This window comes from Chanodichthys erythropterus, chromosome 16 (genome assembly GCF_024489055.1).
Source record: "Chanodichthys erythropterus isolate Z2021 chromosome 16, ASM2448905v1, whole genome shotgun sequence".
Lineage (NCBI taxonomy): Eukaryota > Metazoa > Chordata > Actinopteri > Cypriniformes > Xenocyprididae > Chanodichthys > Chanodichthys erythropterus.
The window spans coordinates 16,116,640-16,135,952 of NC_090236.1; the positions used below are offsets into that span (position 1 = coordinate 16,116,640).

General features: G+C 42.4%; 1 protein-coding gene across 1 annotated transcript in view; it reads left to right on the forward strand.

Annotated features, from left to right (window-relative positions):
* The first annotated feature begins 241 nt into the window (after window positions 1–241).
* The window catches only part of tmtopsa (teleost multiple tissue opsin a), a 142,639-nt gene continuing 123,567 nt past the window's right edge, over window positions 242–19,313 (forward strand). Inside the window, exon 1 of the mRNA XM_067363206.1 lies at window positions 242–614. Coding sequence (XP_067219307.1) covers window positions 242–614 — 373 coding nt within the window. The remainder of the gene's footprint in view (window positions 615–19,313) is intronic.

Here is a 19,313-nt window from a genome sequence, read left to right on the forward strand (position 1 = left end):
ACTTCTGATCCGAGCAACAAAGTTCAGCAATTGCAAAAACAAAAAAACAAAAACAACAACAACAACAAAAACAACAAAAATCGTCGTGCATCTCTTCTAACACTTAAACTCTTCAGCAAATAAATATCCTTTCTATGGATTGCAGTCTGTTGTCAAAACGCCAGAGCACAATAAATGTTTTGCTTTTCCCCAGAAAACAAGGCAGTGACTTTTGTTCAATGCGCACCCAGAACGGACTGCGATGATTGTGTCCAACTTGAGTGTGATCAGCTGCAGGAGGGCGAACGGCGCGCTGTGCCTCAGTGCAGTGGAGGGACATTTGGAGGCGTCCTCCTCCTATAGCACCCTCAGTCCCACTGGCCACCTGCTCGTGGCGGTGAGCTTGGGCTTCATCGGCACTTTCGGATTCATCAACAACCTCCTGGTTCTCGTGCTTTTCTGCCGCTACAAGGTGTTGAGGTCCCCTATCAACTTTCTGCTGGTGAATATTTGCTTGAGTGATCTACTAGTTTGCATGTTGGGCACGCCGTTCAGCTTCGCGGCGAGCACTCAAGGGCGATGGCTCATCGGCGACAGTGGATGCGTGTGGTACGGCTTTGCCAACTCGTTGTTAGGTGGGTGTTTTTTTTGTGGAATGAGCTGTAGGATATCTACACGTAGGCTACTGTATCATGACATTCTGTGATGCTTTTGCATGCAGTAAAGATTATTTTTAATTTTGATCTCAGCTGGTATAAATCTTTAAAATGATCAAAAATCTACTAATCATAAATAACTAAAGTGTCTAGTTTTGTCTCAGTTTGCACGTTTAGTTTTATAGGGATAACAAAACTTCCACGACATCTTTGTGTTGCTGCAGCCATTGATCGACGTAAATTAAGCACAGCTGATACTACTAAACGAGAAGTTTTTTTTAATACATGTTGTTTAAAAGAAATGTGGCAAGTTATGTTATGTTTGTAATATAAATGTTATATTTGTATTCATGTTATCTAGCATTGTCTACAAATATCTTGTTTTAATGACTTTAAATTTTCAAATCGTGTAAATATAAATGAAAAATAATTAAAATACTTTCCTTATGCTTGGAGTAGAATGTGCACAGCTTAATCGTTATTTTCAAGGCTATATAGTCTTATCAGAAAGTCTGCCTGTTCATAAAAATGTCAAGATTTGTTTTATGGTTTCCATCACATGACAACCAAATGACTTTCTGTATGTTGGTTAGATCACACTGATTCTGAATTAGTGGATATATTTTAATATTTTAAAACAAAACTGTGTAACAGCTTATTTTTTAAATAAATAATAATAAAAGAATGTAAGCACCTAAACATTTTTACATTTTCAAAAAACATCAATTAGTATGATTTATAAGCTGTTTTCCAAGGATTTTGGATATTGCCATCTTTGTGGGGACATTTTTTTCCCCATAACGTAGGGTATACCTGAACCACACACACACACACACGTTTGTTTTTGTGAATTGTGGGGACTTTCCATAGGCCGCAATGCATTTTATACTGTACAAACCGTACTTTCTATCCCACTACCCTACCTAACCCTAAACCTAACCATCACAGGAAACTGTGCACACCTTTATTTTCTCACAAAACCATAATTTAGTATTTTTATTAATTAATTTACATTGTGGGGACGTTGTAGGTGAACTCACATTTATATTACATCGTGGGGACATTTGTTAAAACAAAAGCACACACACACACACACACACACACACACACACACACACACACACACACACACACACACACACACACACACACACACACACACACACACACAAACATTAGAGACACAGTCCACACCAGTTTCAACACGCTGACAGAGGTGTAGTTTGTTGCTGCAAATGCATCTGAAGGTAATAACTTTGGTTCTTTATAAAGGCAGCAAACTGTATGCCAAGTAAATGCAGTATCTTGGACTGATGTGATTCTCTGTCAATAGCTCAGTGATGAAACAAAAAAATCCTCCTGGTTTCAGTGTGAGAAGGATTTAAATGACTGATTAAATATTTTTTAAGAATTGTTATGTCCACCTTTATCACAAATTAACTTAATGAGAAAATGAGACATGGAGCATTTGATGTTTTTTAGTTTGAAGACTGCATTTTATTGCTTTCACTATGTTTTACTTGATATAGTTAAAATGTAGATGTTAATGTCATAAGCCCTATTAAGACGGGATTAGTATAACAAAGGTAGTAGGAGTAATGTAATTTCACCACAGGATGTCTGTAATATTAATGGCCAGGGACGGACTGGGACTAAAAAACGGCCCTGGACATTGACTAGGCCCGGCCCAAAGCAATCGGCGTGCGGAAACTCGACAACAACAGCAATAACGCATGAGTGTCACAAGACTTTAATTGAATTTGTGGCTCATGATACTATACCATCCAAATTATAGCAATAGCACTGATGTTGACTAGATGTTGTGTTAAAAGCATATTATCCTAGATTAACTTGAATATTCATATAGCAGGGGTCTCAAACTCAAATTGTTGCGGGGCCGTTTCTGTGATTGACACCTAGGAGGGCCATATTAACCTTCAAGCGCAAGAAAGCGCAACATTTCAGAAAATTTACTTTCCTTTGCATTATTTCTCATTTACTTCAAATTTCATTAGGCCTACTAAAATAATTTTATACCAATACTATAAATATCTTATTTAGCATACTAAATGTAAACAGCAGTGTCTCTCTCATTGTTACAGAGTGTAATATAATTATATAATACTATTACTAACATAATTCTACTAATATAGTAATATAATACTACTAATGTAATACTATTAGTTGCAATAGTCTGGTGCAACTTCTCACATCCAACAAGATGCATGAAATAAAAAAATTGTAATTTAGGAACAAAACCAGTAACACTTGTGGTGTGGAGGGGTCAGAAATAAACAAAAAAACTAGAGCTATATATCAACTTTATTTTGCCAAAAAAATAAAAATCTCTCATTGTTAAATACATTATTAGTTTTTAACATTTAGTGTATTTCCCTTACTTTATGTTAGCTTAAATAACATTAAAATCTTGCACTGAACAATACTGTACTGAACAAATACAATCCATGAATGCATTTGTAGACTCTTCTGTTTCTTGACAGACACCTGCAGCGCTTCTGCTCACACAGCTGAGACACATTTGTCCAAGATGCCGTTTGAGCATCGGTAACGTTTAATGGCTGCATCGGACGCGTTTCGGTGGTTTAAATCGACGCTCGTGACTTAAAGTCGAGTGCTTTTACTGTAATTTAGGCAAGCGCGCTCATAATAGAAGCGACGCGGTTGAGAGCGCGGCTCATGGTTGCAAAGCAACGACAGACGGAGACGCCACTGGAGCGAAAGCAAGAAGGAGAATGCGGCGCGGCCGCTTATATGACGCGATATGTGAATGCCCTCATAGAACGGCGACTTTTTCTTTGCATATCAGACCGGTAGCAACTAGAGAAAAATAATAATAATTTAGCAGGCCCCATTATGTTTTTTTTTGAGATCAGTTGCAGGCCAGGTAGAGGGGGTGGGCGGGCCGGCAGTTGAGACCACTGATCTAACGTCTTTGCTGTTGGTTTCTTCCTACTCTTTCACTTCTTCTTCTCCTTACTTGGCGGCCACGGCCAGTGCAGCTGGCATCCAACATAAAGGTGCATTGCTGCCACCTAAAGTACTGTAGTGTGAAACAGATTAGTGGGGGGAAAAAAAACAGGTGATGACCATGTGCGAGGCGGGTGGTGGGCCGGCCCGCCAGCCGTCCTGGAGTACCGGCCGTTCTGTGATTCTCCAGATCACACAGATGGCCAGTCCGCCCCTGTTAATGGCCAATTTGCACGGGATAAGACATCTCAGTAAAACTTTGAGAAGTGGGAGGGGAACTTTGAGAAACTCAATTTACCCACCACCATCACCTCCCTATCGTCATGTGCCACATATATATATATATATATATATATATATATATATATATATTGTTAGGTCCAGTCCAACAATTTATTCATTAAATTCTGATTGGATTCTGTTGGTAATAGGCCTTTTTCACAAGAATCGGAAATCACGTGACGCAGGGTAAAGTTAGTTCCGCTATGCGTCTACGGCTATTAGATTGATATGCTCTTTTCGCAAATATCACTTCTTACCTTTTCTGTTTTGTCTGTTTTCCAAGTCGCTTTTGTATAATCTACAAAGAAATTATTTTCTACTGGTTTGTAGCTTGTACGGCCGCTAAGACCGTTGAATTTACCGGCAGGTGGATTATATTACCAGCTGTCATACAGTAAAGGCTGCAGCTACTCATTCAGCAATTTCCCCGATCGTATTACGTACGACGAACATTATTTATATAATTTATTAATAATAAAAAAAAAAAAATCCCAATATATACTTTAATGGGGGATATAAAATCGAGATACATAATATTGTCGTGAGTTTAATATGTTTTAAATATATATAGCATGTAATCTCATATGGCATCATCCCACATTCAAGCATGTTATAACTAATCCTGATCATTTAAAATGATTAAACTAAGACCTAATTAATTTCCAACACCACATTGTACAACTATCAGTCTTTGCATTAATGTTGCAACAGCACAATAATACTGTGCATAATACACACTTTAAGATGATGACGACAGGAAAATGAGTGAGAGACTGAAGTGTTTATATCAGACTGTAAGGTTTATATCCAGAAATATCAGGGTGCGAGTGGTCCTGTTTCATGAATCAGAGGATCTTGCGTGATAAGGGAGCTTCCAGCTGATCATTTCCCCAGCACGTCGCTAAAAGCACTCTATACATCCCAATGTGCATACTATCCACCCTAAATAGCACTGAATATTACACATAGACTACTATTTAGGATGGATAGTGTGCACGTTGAGACGCAGGCACCGTCTGTACAGCACATGGAGCGCGATAATGCATAGCCGCGCCAAACATACACAAAGAATATAACCAGTTTAACCGCCATCACTTCAAATTATTTATTAAATTTAGCTCTTAATGAGAGCTCTGTAGTCTCACCAATAATTCACCAAGAACGTTCAAACATTTTCATGACATTTAATTCGTAAAACGACTTTGATTCCTGAGCTTGTTCTGATCGAGGCTATCTATCACTGTAACCGGAAAAGCTTTTACACTGCGTGGATCGTTCCGGAAGCCAAAAACCCGGAAGTGTGAAATTGGCCTATAGACACTTACCTAAAGTTAAAAGAAGTTTTGTGCCTCCAACAAGTGCTTTTGACCTTCTTTTTGATCTGAATGGTTTTTCCAGACCTTTTTCCAAAGGTAAAAGTCACCATAATCTTAACTGACATTGTCGGTAATTATTACTTAAATGGCACATTCAGAAGGGACTAAAATCACTGAGAAACTCTGGTGATAAATACTTTACCCCACCTCTCCATGTAAAACAAATCCCTTTCGAATAGGGCTTTAATTCTTATATAGAAGAAATGATTACACATTAGTCATTAGACAGAAAATTTGTGTTTAAATAGAACATTATCTGAGTAAAAGAGATGGAAATCTAGGAGAAAGTGTGAGAAAGTGAGAGAAGGATACATGGAATAAAGAGTCTCAGAAGAGAGAAAGAGAGATGCCATTGAAGGAGAGAGCTCAGGTAAAGAAAAAGGCTAGAATCCAAGAGCAGAGACCAAAGAAAGGACAGTATGAGCATTGGTTAAAACCTTATTTTCTGTCTTGTTCATGTGACTCAAGTAAATGTGAGACATTCAGACCAATCAGCACACCACAGCATCTCAGGCTCACCTCAGGCTTTGGGTTTGATCACTATCAGCACCTTTGTGAGCTTTAGGATGGAAAATTATTTTTGGTCAGAAAATAGGATTGTAAGAGAGAAATAAATATCTTTGTTAATATATAACAGCACAATGTCTTGCAAATTATTGTCACTTCTAATCATGGCAGTCATCACTGTGTTCTCAGGACTCACAAACATTGATTATGTTAGATGACAGATGACTGAAGATAATAACATTGATGTTGAAAATGTGCCACTAATTTGCTTTTTGAGGAGGGATTGGCTGTCTTTTAGTCAGAAACACTGCTAAACTCTGTGATACTGCAGCACTATTAGTGTCATCATGCAGTCACATGAAATTGTGGTTACTATACCATTTTCTGTGTGCATGGATTGTGAAATATTTTGTTTTCTGATTAGTTGTTTTAGACTTGCCATTTCTCTCTATCTTGTTATATTGTATCATAATACATACATTTATTTGTGTCAGATAATATATCAGAAACAAAACCTTCAACATTTTCACATTCATGATGATTATTCAGTGTTCAGAAATGTGGGAGGAGGGAGGGAGGTAATATACACAAAAAAAATGTGTGTATATATATATATATATATATATATATACACACACATCATGATTTAAACGTTATGAAGCAGTCTCTGTTCATCTATAAAACAGATAATAGCATGATTCAGCTTACGTCAGTCAGTGTTCATTTAATTTAGTTCAATAATAGTGCTTCAAATAATGAAACAAGCTTACAGCTCTACAAAAGGTAATAGTGCCATTATTCAGTGCAAGTGAGTTCAGAGTTGATTCAGTTTAGTTCAATAACAGTGTCGGATGTTGCAGAGTTCATCAATTATGAAAAAAATTCAATTCAGTTAAAAAGCAGAAGAAAAGTTCAGATTTTGTACTCATTCAGTAGTGTTGATGAGTGGGCTGACTACCACTGGTGTCACTGCAGTCACATTGATATTGTTACTGAACATTAAATGTCTTTTAAACCCCAACTGAGCAAGCTAAAAGCAAGGAAACATAACTCTATCAGATGAAAGTAGTGGAGAAAAAAGAAAAAAAAAAAAACCTTGAAAGAAACCAGGTTAGTCCGGGTCAGTCGGGGGGACCAGTTTTTCTCTGGCCTTGTGTTCTTCAAATGAACACGTTGTGATTCTGCATCACAAGTCAAACTATGTGCACTGATAATATTAAAAATTGTGCATCTAGCTTCTTCTGCTTGATCGGGATACGCCATGGCAGAATTAGGTAAAAATGGAAAATTCTAAAGAAGGATCAGTATAGTTATATTTTCCAATAAGACTCTTTTGAGCAGAGAATGTTTTTTTTTTGGCATCGAAAAGCTGCCAGTGAATGCAACAGAGCAAGACAAATCACATTTGATTGCTTTGTTTGTGGGAAAATCACCTCTTGGCAGCTTAACATAGCCAGAATATTAGATTTTGAATCCACTTCAGTGTTGCTTGAGAGCTTATGCAATTTTTCAGATATTTACTTCATCATATTCATCTCTTCTGAGATGTTATGTGGACACTTTATCATTAGAATAAGCAAAAAGGCCTCATGTCTCATAAAAGATGACTTTATGACTGTTGGTTTAATTTGGATTTAATTTGAAGAAAATAATCAAAAATCCATTTCATACTGCGGGGCTGTGTTCTTAAGCACTGAACCCAGAGGAACACTTTAAAAAGGACTGACCCTCTTGTTTGTTACATCTTAACTGTTCAGGGTAATTAAAACAATTAAATACATGTATATTACATTAGGGCTGGGCGATATATGGAATGCTTTTGTCACGCGCATTTCGTCAGTAAATCCGGTTCCCTGATTACCGCTAAATCGCCATCACCTGCTTTCAAATGGAGCGGCATTTAATAGACAGAGCCGTAGTTCACTGACAAGCCACGCGATATCGCGTTCAATATCGACGGCGATTCATATCGATATTGAACGCGATATTGCGTGGCTTGTCAGTTAACTACGGCTCTGTCTATTAAATACCGCTCCATTTGAAAGCAGGTGATGGCGATTTAGCGGTAATCAGGGAACCAGCTTTACTGACGAAATGCGTGTGACAAAAGCATTCGATATATCGCCCAGCCCTATATTACATGTGTTTTTTTTATATGGTAGACTGGGTTGGATGAATAATAATAATAATAATAATAATAATAATAATAATATATATATATATATATATATATATATATATATATATATATATATATATATATATATATATATATATATAAACTATAAATATATAAGGGGTTTAGCAGTACACAAACATGACAGTTCGGTATGTACATCTGTATTGAAGTCACGGTTCGGTGCGGCTTCAGTAAAGCAGGGAGAGAAAACTAAACATAAAATTGCTTCTTTTTTCTTTTTTTATTAAACAGTGGTTTTGCATTAACTTAATCTAATTATAAAATTAATTTTCTACTCCAATTCATTTTTGAAATATGATCATTTACACAGTTACTGTCATAACATGACTTGTTTTCATGACAATTTTTTAAAAATTTGATTATTAAATTATAATTATTAAATAATTAAGACATTACTAACAGGTAAAGTAAATATAATGAATATATAAGCTAATATAGAGCATATATTTAGTGAAATGCTTGCCTGAGGTAAATGTAATGCTATGTGAGATATTCTCAGTCTGTTTTATTGATGTCTTTCCACGGATGAAACATTAGTTGAGAGGTTACATGTAAAACATATCTATGCATAGATTGTCTGTTCTTCTACTGTGCTTTTTCCTGTTGTGGCGGTTAGCAAACAGTGTTGTATTACCATGCGTGCCACCTTCTAGATTGACTGACTGCATTTGTCTGAATGTATGCACCAAACTGTGATTGCTCAGGACAAATACATGTACTGTTACAACCCCTATATATAATTAAAAGGTGCAATAGGTGATTCTCTACAGAAACATTTTTTTGTTATACTGTTTGAAAATCGTCTTGGGTTACGAGTGTAACCCTTGTTACCTGAGTAAGGGAACGAGACGCTACGTCAGTGACGTGATGGGAATCCTCTGCATTTTTGTGTTCATGAAGCACTATTGTATCCAACCAATGAGAGAACGTGACGTCAGAGGCGGGCGACGTCGCGGACCGGAACCTATAAAGCATGCCCAGAAACAAAGAACGCTAGCTTCTGTGATATGTCTGAAGTAAGCGCTCCAGGCATGCTGGAGGTACGGCAGCGTGACGTAGTGTCTCGTTCCCTTACTCAGGGAACAAGGGTTACACTCGTAACCCAAGATGTTCCCTTTCGTGGGAACTATCAGCGCTACGTCAGTGACGTGATGGGAACGCTGTCCCCACAACGCCGTGGCTCCGAGTGCCTGGCTGCTATCTTGTAACACCAAATCACCCGGAGTACTACTCACATTAAGATTATAAAATCTGATGAAGGTGTGCTGGGATGACCATCCAGCAGCGCCACAAATATCTGCCAAGGAAACTCCTGACATGTGAGCTCTTGAAGCAGCCATACCTCTTGTTGAGTTTGCCCTAACATCCAAGGGGCATGGACGCCCCAGGGCTTTATATGACAATGAGATGGCCTCAACCACCCATTTACTCATCCTCTGCTTAGACGCTGGGCCCCCTCGACTCGGGGACCCATAACATACAAATAGTTGGTCTGATTTTCTCCACAGGGCAGCTCTGTGAACATAAGCGTCCAATGCCCTCACAGGACACAGCAGATTAAGTTTTTCCTGATCCGGATTAGTGAACGGAGGGGGATAAAAAGCCTCCAAAACGATAGGACCTGGAACCCTAGTGGGGACCTTAGGAATGTAACCAGGCCTTGTATGTAGAAAGGCCTTAACCATGCCTGGTGCAAACTCTAAACATGATGGTGAAACCGAAAGAGCTTGAAGGTCACCTATCCTTTTCAAGGATGAGATGGCCAGTAAAAACACAGTCTTCAATGTGAGCATTTTATCTGACACATCTTCCAAAGGTTCAAAGGGCGCCTCAGCCAACCCTTGTAACACAATGGCTAAGTCCGGGGTCAGAGATTTTGGGCGTACTGCAGGCCTCAGCCTCAGTGCGCCACGAAGGAAGCGAACAACTAAGGGGTCTCGACATACCGAGACACCACCCATAGGAACATGATAGGTTGAAATAGCAGCCACATACACTTTTAATGTGGAGTGAGTTAAGCCTTCTAAAAGCTTTTCTTGGAGGAATTGATGCACATAGCTGACAGATGAGTGGACCAGGTCCACCCTATGATGACTACACCATGTAGCGAAAACCTTCCACTTATACATATAAAGCTTCCTTGTAGATGGGCATTGAGTTGACTCCTCTGTGGCAAAGAGATCGACTTCCCCTCGACCAAATGTTTTCCATATGAGCTCCACTACCTCTGAGTGAAGCTTCCATTCCCCCGGACTCGCGCTCTGCCTCGACAGAGCGTCCGCCCCCATATTCAAATACCCCGGAATATATGCCGCCTTTAGCGAGAGTAACTTCCCCTGGGTCCACAGGAGGATGTGACTGACCAGTTTGCATAGTGGCCGAGACCGCAGTCCCCCTTGGTGATTTATGTAGGAGACCACCGTAGTGTTGTCTGTCTGAACCAACACATGGTGGCCCTTCAGGTCGGGGAGGAAGTGCTTCAGAGCCTGAAACACTGCCAGCATCTCCAGCCGATTTATGTGCCAGGAGAGCTGGTGTACCTCCCAGTGACCTTGAGCTGAGTGACCACTCATGATCGCTCCCCAGCCCGTGAGGGACGCATCTGTCGTAAGCATTACGCGACGACATGAAGTTCCCAACACAGGTCCCTGGGACAGGAACCAAGGCTTTTTCCACATGACCAGAGCACGAAGGCACCGCCGCGTGACTTTGATCATGCGAAAAGGATTTCCCCTTGGAGAAAACCCCTTGGTCCTGAGCCACCACTGTAAGGGTCTCATGTGCAGAAGGCCAAAAGTAACAACGTTGGACGCAGCTGCCATCAGACCCAACAGTCTCTGAAACTGTTTTACAGTGAGTGACCGGCCTAACTTCACCCCATTCATGGCCCCGAGAATGGAAGTCACACGAGCGGGAGTCAATTGCGCCCGCATCGTGATGGAATCCCAGATTACCCCAAGATAGTTGGCAATCTGACTCGGAACCAGCACACTTTTCTTGGCGTTGAGCCTCAGCCCAAGCTTCTTCATGTGCGACAACACATCTCGATGTTGAGCTGCCAGACGTTCTGTTTGAGCTAAAATCAACCAATCGTCGATATAGTTCAGCACGCGGATGCCCTGGAGTCTCAGCGGAGCCAAGGCTGCATCCACGCACTTCGTGAATGTGCAGGGTGATAGTGATAGGCCGAAGGGAAGAACCTTGTATTGGAATGCTTCGCCCCCGAAAGCAAACCTGAGGAACTTCCTGTGAGAAGGATGGATGGAAATGTGAAAATATGCGTCCTTCAGATCTATCGCCACAAACCAGTCCTCGGATCTGATCTGTGGAATAATCTGTTTGAGTGTAAGCATCTTGAACTTCAACTTCTTTACAGATCGATTTAGTATACGAAGATCTATGATCAGACGCAACCCCCCATCATTCTTTGGAACAATGAAGTAGCGGCTGTAAAAGCCCAACATTTTGCTGGGAGAGGGAACCCGTTCTATAGCCCCTTTTTGCAAAAGCGTCATAACCTCTTGTTCCATTACCAGAGACTGCTCTGGAGCTACCACTGTGTGAATCACTCCACTGAACCTGGGCGGACGAGAACCGAACTGAATTCTGTAACCCTGTTCTACCATGAGCAGCACCCATTTCGAAATATTCGGAAGAAGTTTCCATTCCCCCAAAAATTCTACTAAGGGAACCAGCCTCTCGAGACTGGTCTCTGGTGTTTTTTGAGCACTTGGCTCGTTTATCTGACGCGGCGCACCGGCAGATAAGCGAATCACGTGCTGGCCGACCCTCCTCGGAGGATCGACAGGGACTGCTGCGCCCTGTCGCACACTGGGTGGCAGGGTTGGCAGAACAGTCCCTTGAGGGCACCGATGGGGAACGATAGAAATTAATCGTCGAACCCCTTCGGAGAGGGCTGCCCTCAGAAACCCTGGCCCATGAGCGTCAGGATTTCTTTTGGGAAGCCTTCCGGGAAATAATGACGGTCCTCAGATCCGCCCTACCCCCGGAAGGCTTTGGCTGTGCAGCACGCTCCGGTCCCCAAGCTTTCCGCGGGGGAGCACGGGCGGCCACACTAGCCTTTTGCTGGGACCTGTGTCCCGAGGAGCCGGCTATCGGCTGAGGCTGCCCCCGCCCAGCAGCCTCAGGGGGATGAGATTTTCGTAACCGTGTTGCTTCAGCCCAGTAATATTGCTGTACATTGATGTCTGTGGGCTGAAGACACGGTACTGCACAGGTCTATTCCACGACCTCGACACCTCGGTGTGGAGGGTCGGGAAAGAACGGCAGTCCCCGACGCTGGGATAGTGACCTAGCTGGGAGGAAGCGTTCATCCAACTTGCTTTTAACTTTAGGAACGCTTTCCTCCGCGGGCAAGCTTATATTTAGTTTCTCTACTGCCCGGGTCACTACCTCCATAAGCTCCTCATGGGCTGGAGATGAGGATGACGGTCCCTCATCACCACCCTCGACACCTTCAACATCAACCTCCTCGGAGGAAGATATATTCTGTGCCGGTGCCTCCCTTTGCGGGGAAGAAACCGCAGCGCGTGCTTCCACCACCAAAGGAGAGACACTAGATCTAGCAGGTAAGGGAAGCGATAAGGCAAAGCCCGTCTCTCCCCCCTCTGCTAGATCCATTTGTGAACCCCACGAGTGCAGCCTTCGCTGTGCCTCGGCAGCAGCGGGACCAGACCCGCGGGGAACACTCGCCGCAGCGCCCTCCTCAAAGAGCGCCCGGCGTGAGGGCAGCGCCCTGAGAGTGAGCCGCTCACAGTGCAAACAGACAGCCCCCTCAAGAGCTGCCTGTGCGTGCTCAACTCCCAGGCATTTCACACACATCTCGTGTGTATCTCCCTCCACGATGAATCGCGGGCAAGGAGGTGCACACTTAGTGAAACGCTGGCTTTTCTCCGTCATTTTCTTTATATATATATCTTTTATGTGTCTTATTTCACTTGTTAGAAACTCTTGTCCTCAGACGAAGAGATCACTTTCTGGCGAGATGGTAGACAGACAACAGTAAATAAGACAGACAAGATACAAATAGCGCTTACTGAAGACAACAGAAGCTAGCGTTCTTTGTTTCTGGGCATGATTTATAGGTTCCGGTCCCCGACGTCGCCCGCCTCTGACGTCACGTTCTCTCATTGGTTGGATACAATAGTGCTTCACGAACACAAAAATGCAAAATGCATCACGTCACTGACGTAGCGTCGATAAGGAACTCCTCATATCCTGATAGCAATCACTGTTAAAAGGTCTAAATGTATTTATATTTGTTTTACCTGCCTTTCAACAAATGTTTTTACATACCCTTGCACCACGTTCGCGCAGACATTATACATCATCAGTGCGTTTCATGCTATGCAGAGAACAGACTGACGTCGGTCAGGGAGTGCCGTAATCAAACAGCAGCCACCTTATATAGTTCCTCCAAAACAACAAACTTATGCTGCATTCACGCCAAAACTACCTTAATTAAGAGATGGCAACCCATGACATTTTAACCGGAATGTTCACGTTCTAAGACTCTGAATTATGTAATTCCATGTCAACAGTATCAACGCTGAAATTATTCTGCATCAATCAGATACAAGATCTCTAAAGTTGTGTTCATTATTATTGTAATGTTATGTGCTTTGAGACATGTAGTATTTTAATGTTGTTTCTTGTGACACTTTGCCGAGAGCAGCTGTGTGTGCCTTTATGTGTTTTGGAGGAGGCGTTGCTTTGGAGATGCTCTGAAGGGAGGGTGTGATGTTATGATTTGAAAGCTAGCTCGCTATTGTAAAAATGTCCTATTGCATCTTTAAGTTCCCTTTTGAAGTGGAACTTCAACACAGCATCTGGAGTTGATGATATGGGGAACAGCCTCAGTGTGACCGGCATCTAAACGTGCCAAATCTATTGGCTGACTGCAGTCTATGTTGTCATGTTGTTCCTGTATTCTAAGAAACCTGGTTCTAAGGAACTGGATGTGTTTGGAGAACCACATGAACTAGGTGATGATGTTTCGACTGAGTATTGTTCTCCCACCAGCCCTGCATATGAGGAACTATTGGATGTAATGGCCCAAGCTGTGCACTGGTCATGTGAGAAATGGCAAGTTGTTTGTGGTCGCTTGAACGAGAACTTCCTAGTGGGCCATGAACGTCCTTCCTTACACCGTCCTTTTCTTTCATACTGAGATAGAGAAGTCTTGGAAGAAACATTTCTAGCATTTGAGCTATTCAAATGTGGAGGGACTGGGCAAGCATGGGTATGTGAAGATGCCCCCTGTGGAGGAACCACTATTTGGTTATCTTTCACAGGTTGAGGCACTTCACTTAAGGCTCCAGCCTTGCCTTCAAAGCCATACCAAACCACCTTGCAGCTTGTGTGGAAGGCGTATATAGGCCAAGTTCAGTGGTGCTCTGCACACCATGGTGGTGTTTCAGGCACACCAGGCCGAGCTGCTCAAGGACGTGGATCAGAGGACGTTGGTCATTACTGCTTCTCAAAGCAGCTTAATCTCGTGCAAGTATGTGTAGCACCTGTCACTACTTTTAAGATTGAGCAGTAAATCTGAGGCATTGTTGCATAAACTTTATCAGCTACTGATATTAGTTGATGTAAACCACCAGTTGACAAACTGTTGACTGTATGTTCTATGTTCAGTCTCCTTTGTGCTTTATTATAACATGGATATCAGTGACAATATAAATCATCCTGCTGTCAACAAGGCCAGCTGTCATGCTCAGTCTTCTGTTTCTTGAGTTGAGCACACCTGTTATTAGTAAGCATCCCTCTTTTTCGTAAATGTGGCTACTATAATGCCCTTGTGGCAAGCTGTGCAAGGCTGAGAGCCGTGGGAATGGCATGAGGCCAGTGGCACGATTGCTAATGAGCATCACCTGTGCACCACGCTGGCCTTGATTCTCATGGGAGGAGATCTGGAAGAATAAAAGGAGAATTTTGTTTTTAAGCAGCAGTCATTTGTGATGGGCTGCCGATTTACTTTCCTTTTTCATGTTTGTTTATTTTGTCATTAAAGTTTATATTTACGTTTGATGGTTCCTGTCTCCTTCCCTGAACCTTTAACTTTGTTCCATGGTAACTCAAAACCCAGGAGGAAGAAAGAACGTGCTGTCAAAGAGCCCTTGACGCTGTGGGAAATTCGCATTGCCATCAAGTTGAGCAGACTCTATCGCTGCTGACACTCGAGGCGATTGGGAAGGAGTAACTTGCCGGGAGGATGGTTGAACTCGCTGCTGTCCGCCTGGGTTGTGGAGGGGCGACTGCCATCCATGAGGGAGCAGATGAGTTGCGACCATTTGCTGAGGCTGGAGCCTGATGCCTTCCACCATGATGTGGGAGGAGCAGGTAATGGGGGGGAGGAGTTGTCATTGCCATCCGGACCAGACCAAGAAGTTTTTTTCCTCTCTCTCCTCTCTGTCTCTCCTCATTCTTCCATATCCTTTTATCTCGGCTTGTCTCTTCGTACCCCCAGGTGCTGCAGCTGCCTTTAACTTTGTTACAGCCCTGAATAGGACAAGTGCTCCTGCAGTCTAGGGTCGAAGCAGGGTGAACTGCAGGTTGAAGTTGTTATTATTCTCCACCTTGGTTTGCTCTCTCCCTGACATTAGTTTGATTAGCTCACCAACTTAATGGGCGAATGGTTGGTTTTTACCAGGAGGGGAATAAAGTTACAGCCTGTAATTTTGGCACAAAAGTTAGCATTTTGCACACTCCTAGTCGAATGTGCCCGGTCAGCTAAAGGTGAGGGCTGTCCGGCAGACTCATAAGCTAGTGAGATAGCCTCAACCACCCACTTGCTCATTCTTTGCTTGGATGCAGGACTCCCCTTCCTGGGAGACCCATAACAGATAAACAATTGGTCTGTTTTATGCCACAGGGCAGCTCTGTGGACATATGCATCTAATGCCCTGACGGGACATAGCACATTAAGTTTTTCTGATCTGAAGAGGCAAATGGTGGGGAACAGAAGGCCTGAAGCACAATAGGCCCAGGGACATTGGTGGAGGGGCTCAAAGGGAGCCAGAGTCAGTCCTTCCTGGGTCCGTAAACCACACTTGGGTTGGCCAGAAAGGAGCTACCAATATGAGACGGAACCCTCTCCAGAACTCCTGGGAGCAGAGCAATCGGGGGAATGGTGTACAGACGTAGCCTGAGATACAGAGAACCACATCAGAGAACCACATCAGATGAGATACAGAGAACCATATCAGACAGTGTGTTGTTTCCTGAGTTGCAAATAGATCGACTTCTACACGACCAAAATTCAACACCTCCTCGGGGTGGATTCTCCATTCCCCGGGCCTCGGCCCCTGCCTCAACAAGATGTCTGCCCCCACATTCTGATGCCCTGGGATGTAAGCTACCCTCAGTGAGAGCAACTTCCCTTGGACCCACAGGAGGATCTGATGGGCCAGCTTGAAAAGGTGAAATGACCTCAGACCCCCCGATGGTTGATGTAAGAGACCACCGACATGTTGTCCATGCAGACCAACACGTGATGGCCCCTCAGGTCTGGGAGGAAGTGTTTGAGAGCCCGAAACACAGCCATTATTTCCAGCTGATTTATGTGCCAGGAAAGAAGATGGCCCTGCCACAGACCCTGAGCCGAGCGACCACTCATGATCGCCCCCCAATCTGTGAGAGACGCATCCGTCGTTAGCATTAAGCAACAACAAGGACCTCCCAACACAGGCCCTCGGGACAGGAACCAAGGCATTTCCGCGTGACCTTAATCATGTGAAATGGAATCCCTTGGTCCTGAGACACCACTGTAAAGGTCTCATGTACAGCAGGCCAAAAGGTATCATGTTGGACGCAGCTGCCATCAGACCTAACAGTTTCTGGAACTGTTTTACAGTGAGTGACTGGCCTAGTTTCACACCATTTACAGCTGAGAGAATCAAAGCAATGCGAGCAGGAGAAAGACGTGCCTGCACGTCGTGGTGTAGTCGAATCCCACACCACGCCTAGAAAAGTGGTTCTCTGAGCTGGAAGAAGCACACTCTTCTTGGTGTTAAGTCTCAACCCCAACTTCCATATATGAGCGAGAACGACATATCGATGCCGAACCACCATGTGCTCAGATTGAGCTAGAATCCACCAATCGTTGATATAATTTAATACGCAAATGCTCTGGTGGCTCAGTGGAGCCAGAGCTGCATCTACACATTTTATAAAAGTGCAGGGTGATAACACTGGGCCAAAAGGAAGAACTTGGTGTTGATATGCTTCGCCCCTGAAAGCAAATCTGAGGAACTTCCTGTGTTGAGGATGGATGAATACATGAAAGTATGCATCCTTGAGATCTATTGTCACAAACCATTCCTCGGATTTGATCTTTGACACGATCTGTTTGAGTGTAAGCAATTTGAACTTGAGCATTTGAACTGTGCGATGACTATGCAAAAATCCAGAATAGGACGCACTCCATCCTTTTTCGGAACAATAAAGTAACCGCTGTAAAACCAGCTTGCTGGGAGAAGGAACCCGTTCTATAGCTTCTTTTTGCAAGAGAGTCAGAACCTCTTGTTCCAGAACCAGAGACTGCACGGAGTCGACTACCATAGAGAGAACCCGGTTGACCTTGGGTGGGTGAGACCTGAATTGAAGAGGTGTGGGCACCATGTAATGTGGTGAGATCCACCTCTCCCCGGAAGGGGCTGTCCTCACCACCACCTGCTTTTTAGACTCCTGAAACCTCTCGACGACTGAGGCAACTGAGTCGTGAGGCCGTGAGGAGAAAGCAGGGTGTCCAGAAGAAAGCTTTTATCTTAACCTTCAAAGTTTACTTCATGTGTGCGTTCATGATAAAATGTAAGTTTGTTTAAATATTTGTGCTCTTTAGTATAGTTATCTGCTGTGTTACAGCATTGGTTAATGTAAATTATCGAGTTGTTTATCTCCTTCATAATCTCAGCATTCGCGCTGTACTCAAAGCCATGAATATAATAGAGATACAAAGTTATTTAAGTTACTTAAGTTAGTATTTCCTTTATTCCTTGCTTGTAGTTACTTTGTGCAATGTTAACACATTTTAATCAGTTTCAAGTTAATAATATTTGTCGTATTTTCCCGTGGCTCTGCCAATATGATGATGACGCAGCTTTTTCTCAGAGTCATGGAGAATTCGCGATCCCTGATATATGGGCTTCATGCGCCCTCTAGCGGTTAATTTCGGTAGCGCAGTACAAACCCTGAGGATTGTATTGAATGTAGAATGGCATGTAAATTGCTATTATGTATGTATATTGTGATTATTTATTGTAATATGTTATTCATCTGTTTATTGCAGGACACTCTGAGCACAATTTCCTGATCAGCACATAGCTGCAAACTCCTTAACAAAACTTCTGGACTCGATGTCCTGACAGGCTTGAGTTTGTGCAACTTCCACAAACACAATAATTTACCATGACGATGATAAATAGAATACAAAAACTACAGAAAACACGCTAATTCATGACCGCTGTCACTGAATACCAGCCTAGTCTGCACTGAGTCAACACAGAGCTCGCTGATCGACTCCTTTGAGTGACGTAAAATGACGCGACGCTGAAAAAAAAAGCGTTTTTTTACAGAGACTGTCACTTTATCTACTAAATTCATGCCCTTATGTCCTGCAAAACATTTTTAAACCCTGCAGTGCCTTTTTATATGGTATTTTTGTACAAGGTTATATATTCATCTCGAAAAAAATGTTTAACCTGCAATATGCACTTTAATATCTGATCAATTTAACCAGAGATGCCTCTCCGTGGCCACCAAGGTTGCCATAGACCGGCTGATTGTTTTAGGCAGGTCAGCCTGGTATGCCTGAAGTATAGAAATAGTGTGAAGGCATGCTGCAGCCTGACCTGCCGCTGAATATGCTTTACCCACCAGCGCAGATGTTGTTCTGAGCGGCTAAAATCCTGTAAAATAACGTTAAAAAGTCTGGCAGCAGAGTTTCCAGATGGATTCCGTTAAATTACAGCACATAACCATTTCACAAAATTACATGCAAAAACTGTAAAAATACAGAACAGACTTTATAGTCAAAATTCATTAAATTACAGTATATTACCATTGATAATCATTTATTAAACCATGGAAAAACTGATAAACTATGTCAAATTACATAGAAACAACTAACTTTCAGGTTAATCTCTGCGAATTTAAGGTTTTTATGAGTTATTTTATCAAGCTGCTCTGTCCATCTACACTAATTTACTTTTAAAATATAGATTTTCCATGTACAATAACTAAAAAAATATTTATAAAAATGCAATTAGCACATAAATTCAAAAACATTTATTAATATTTATT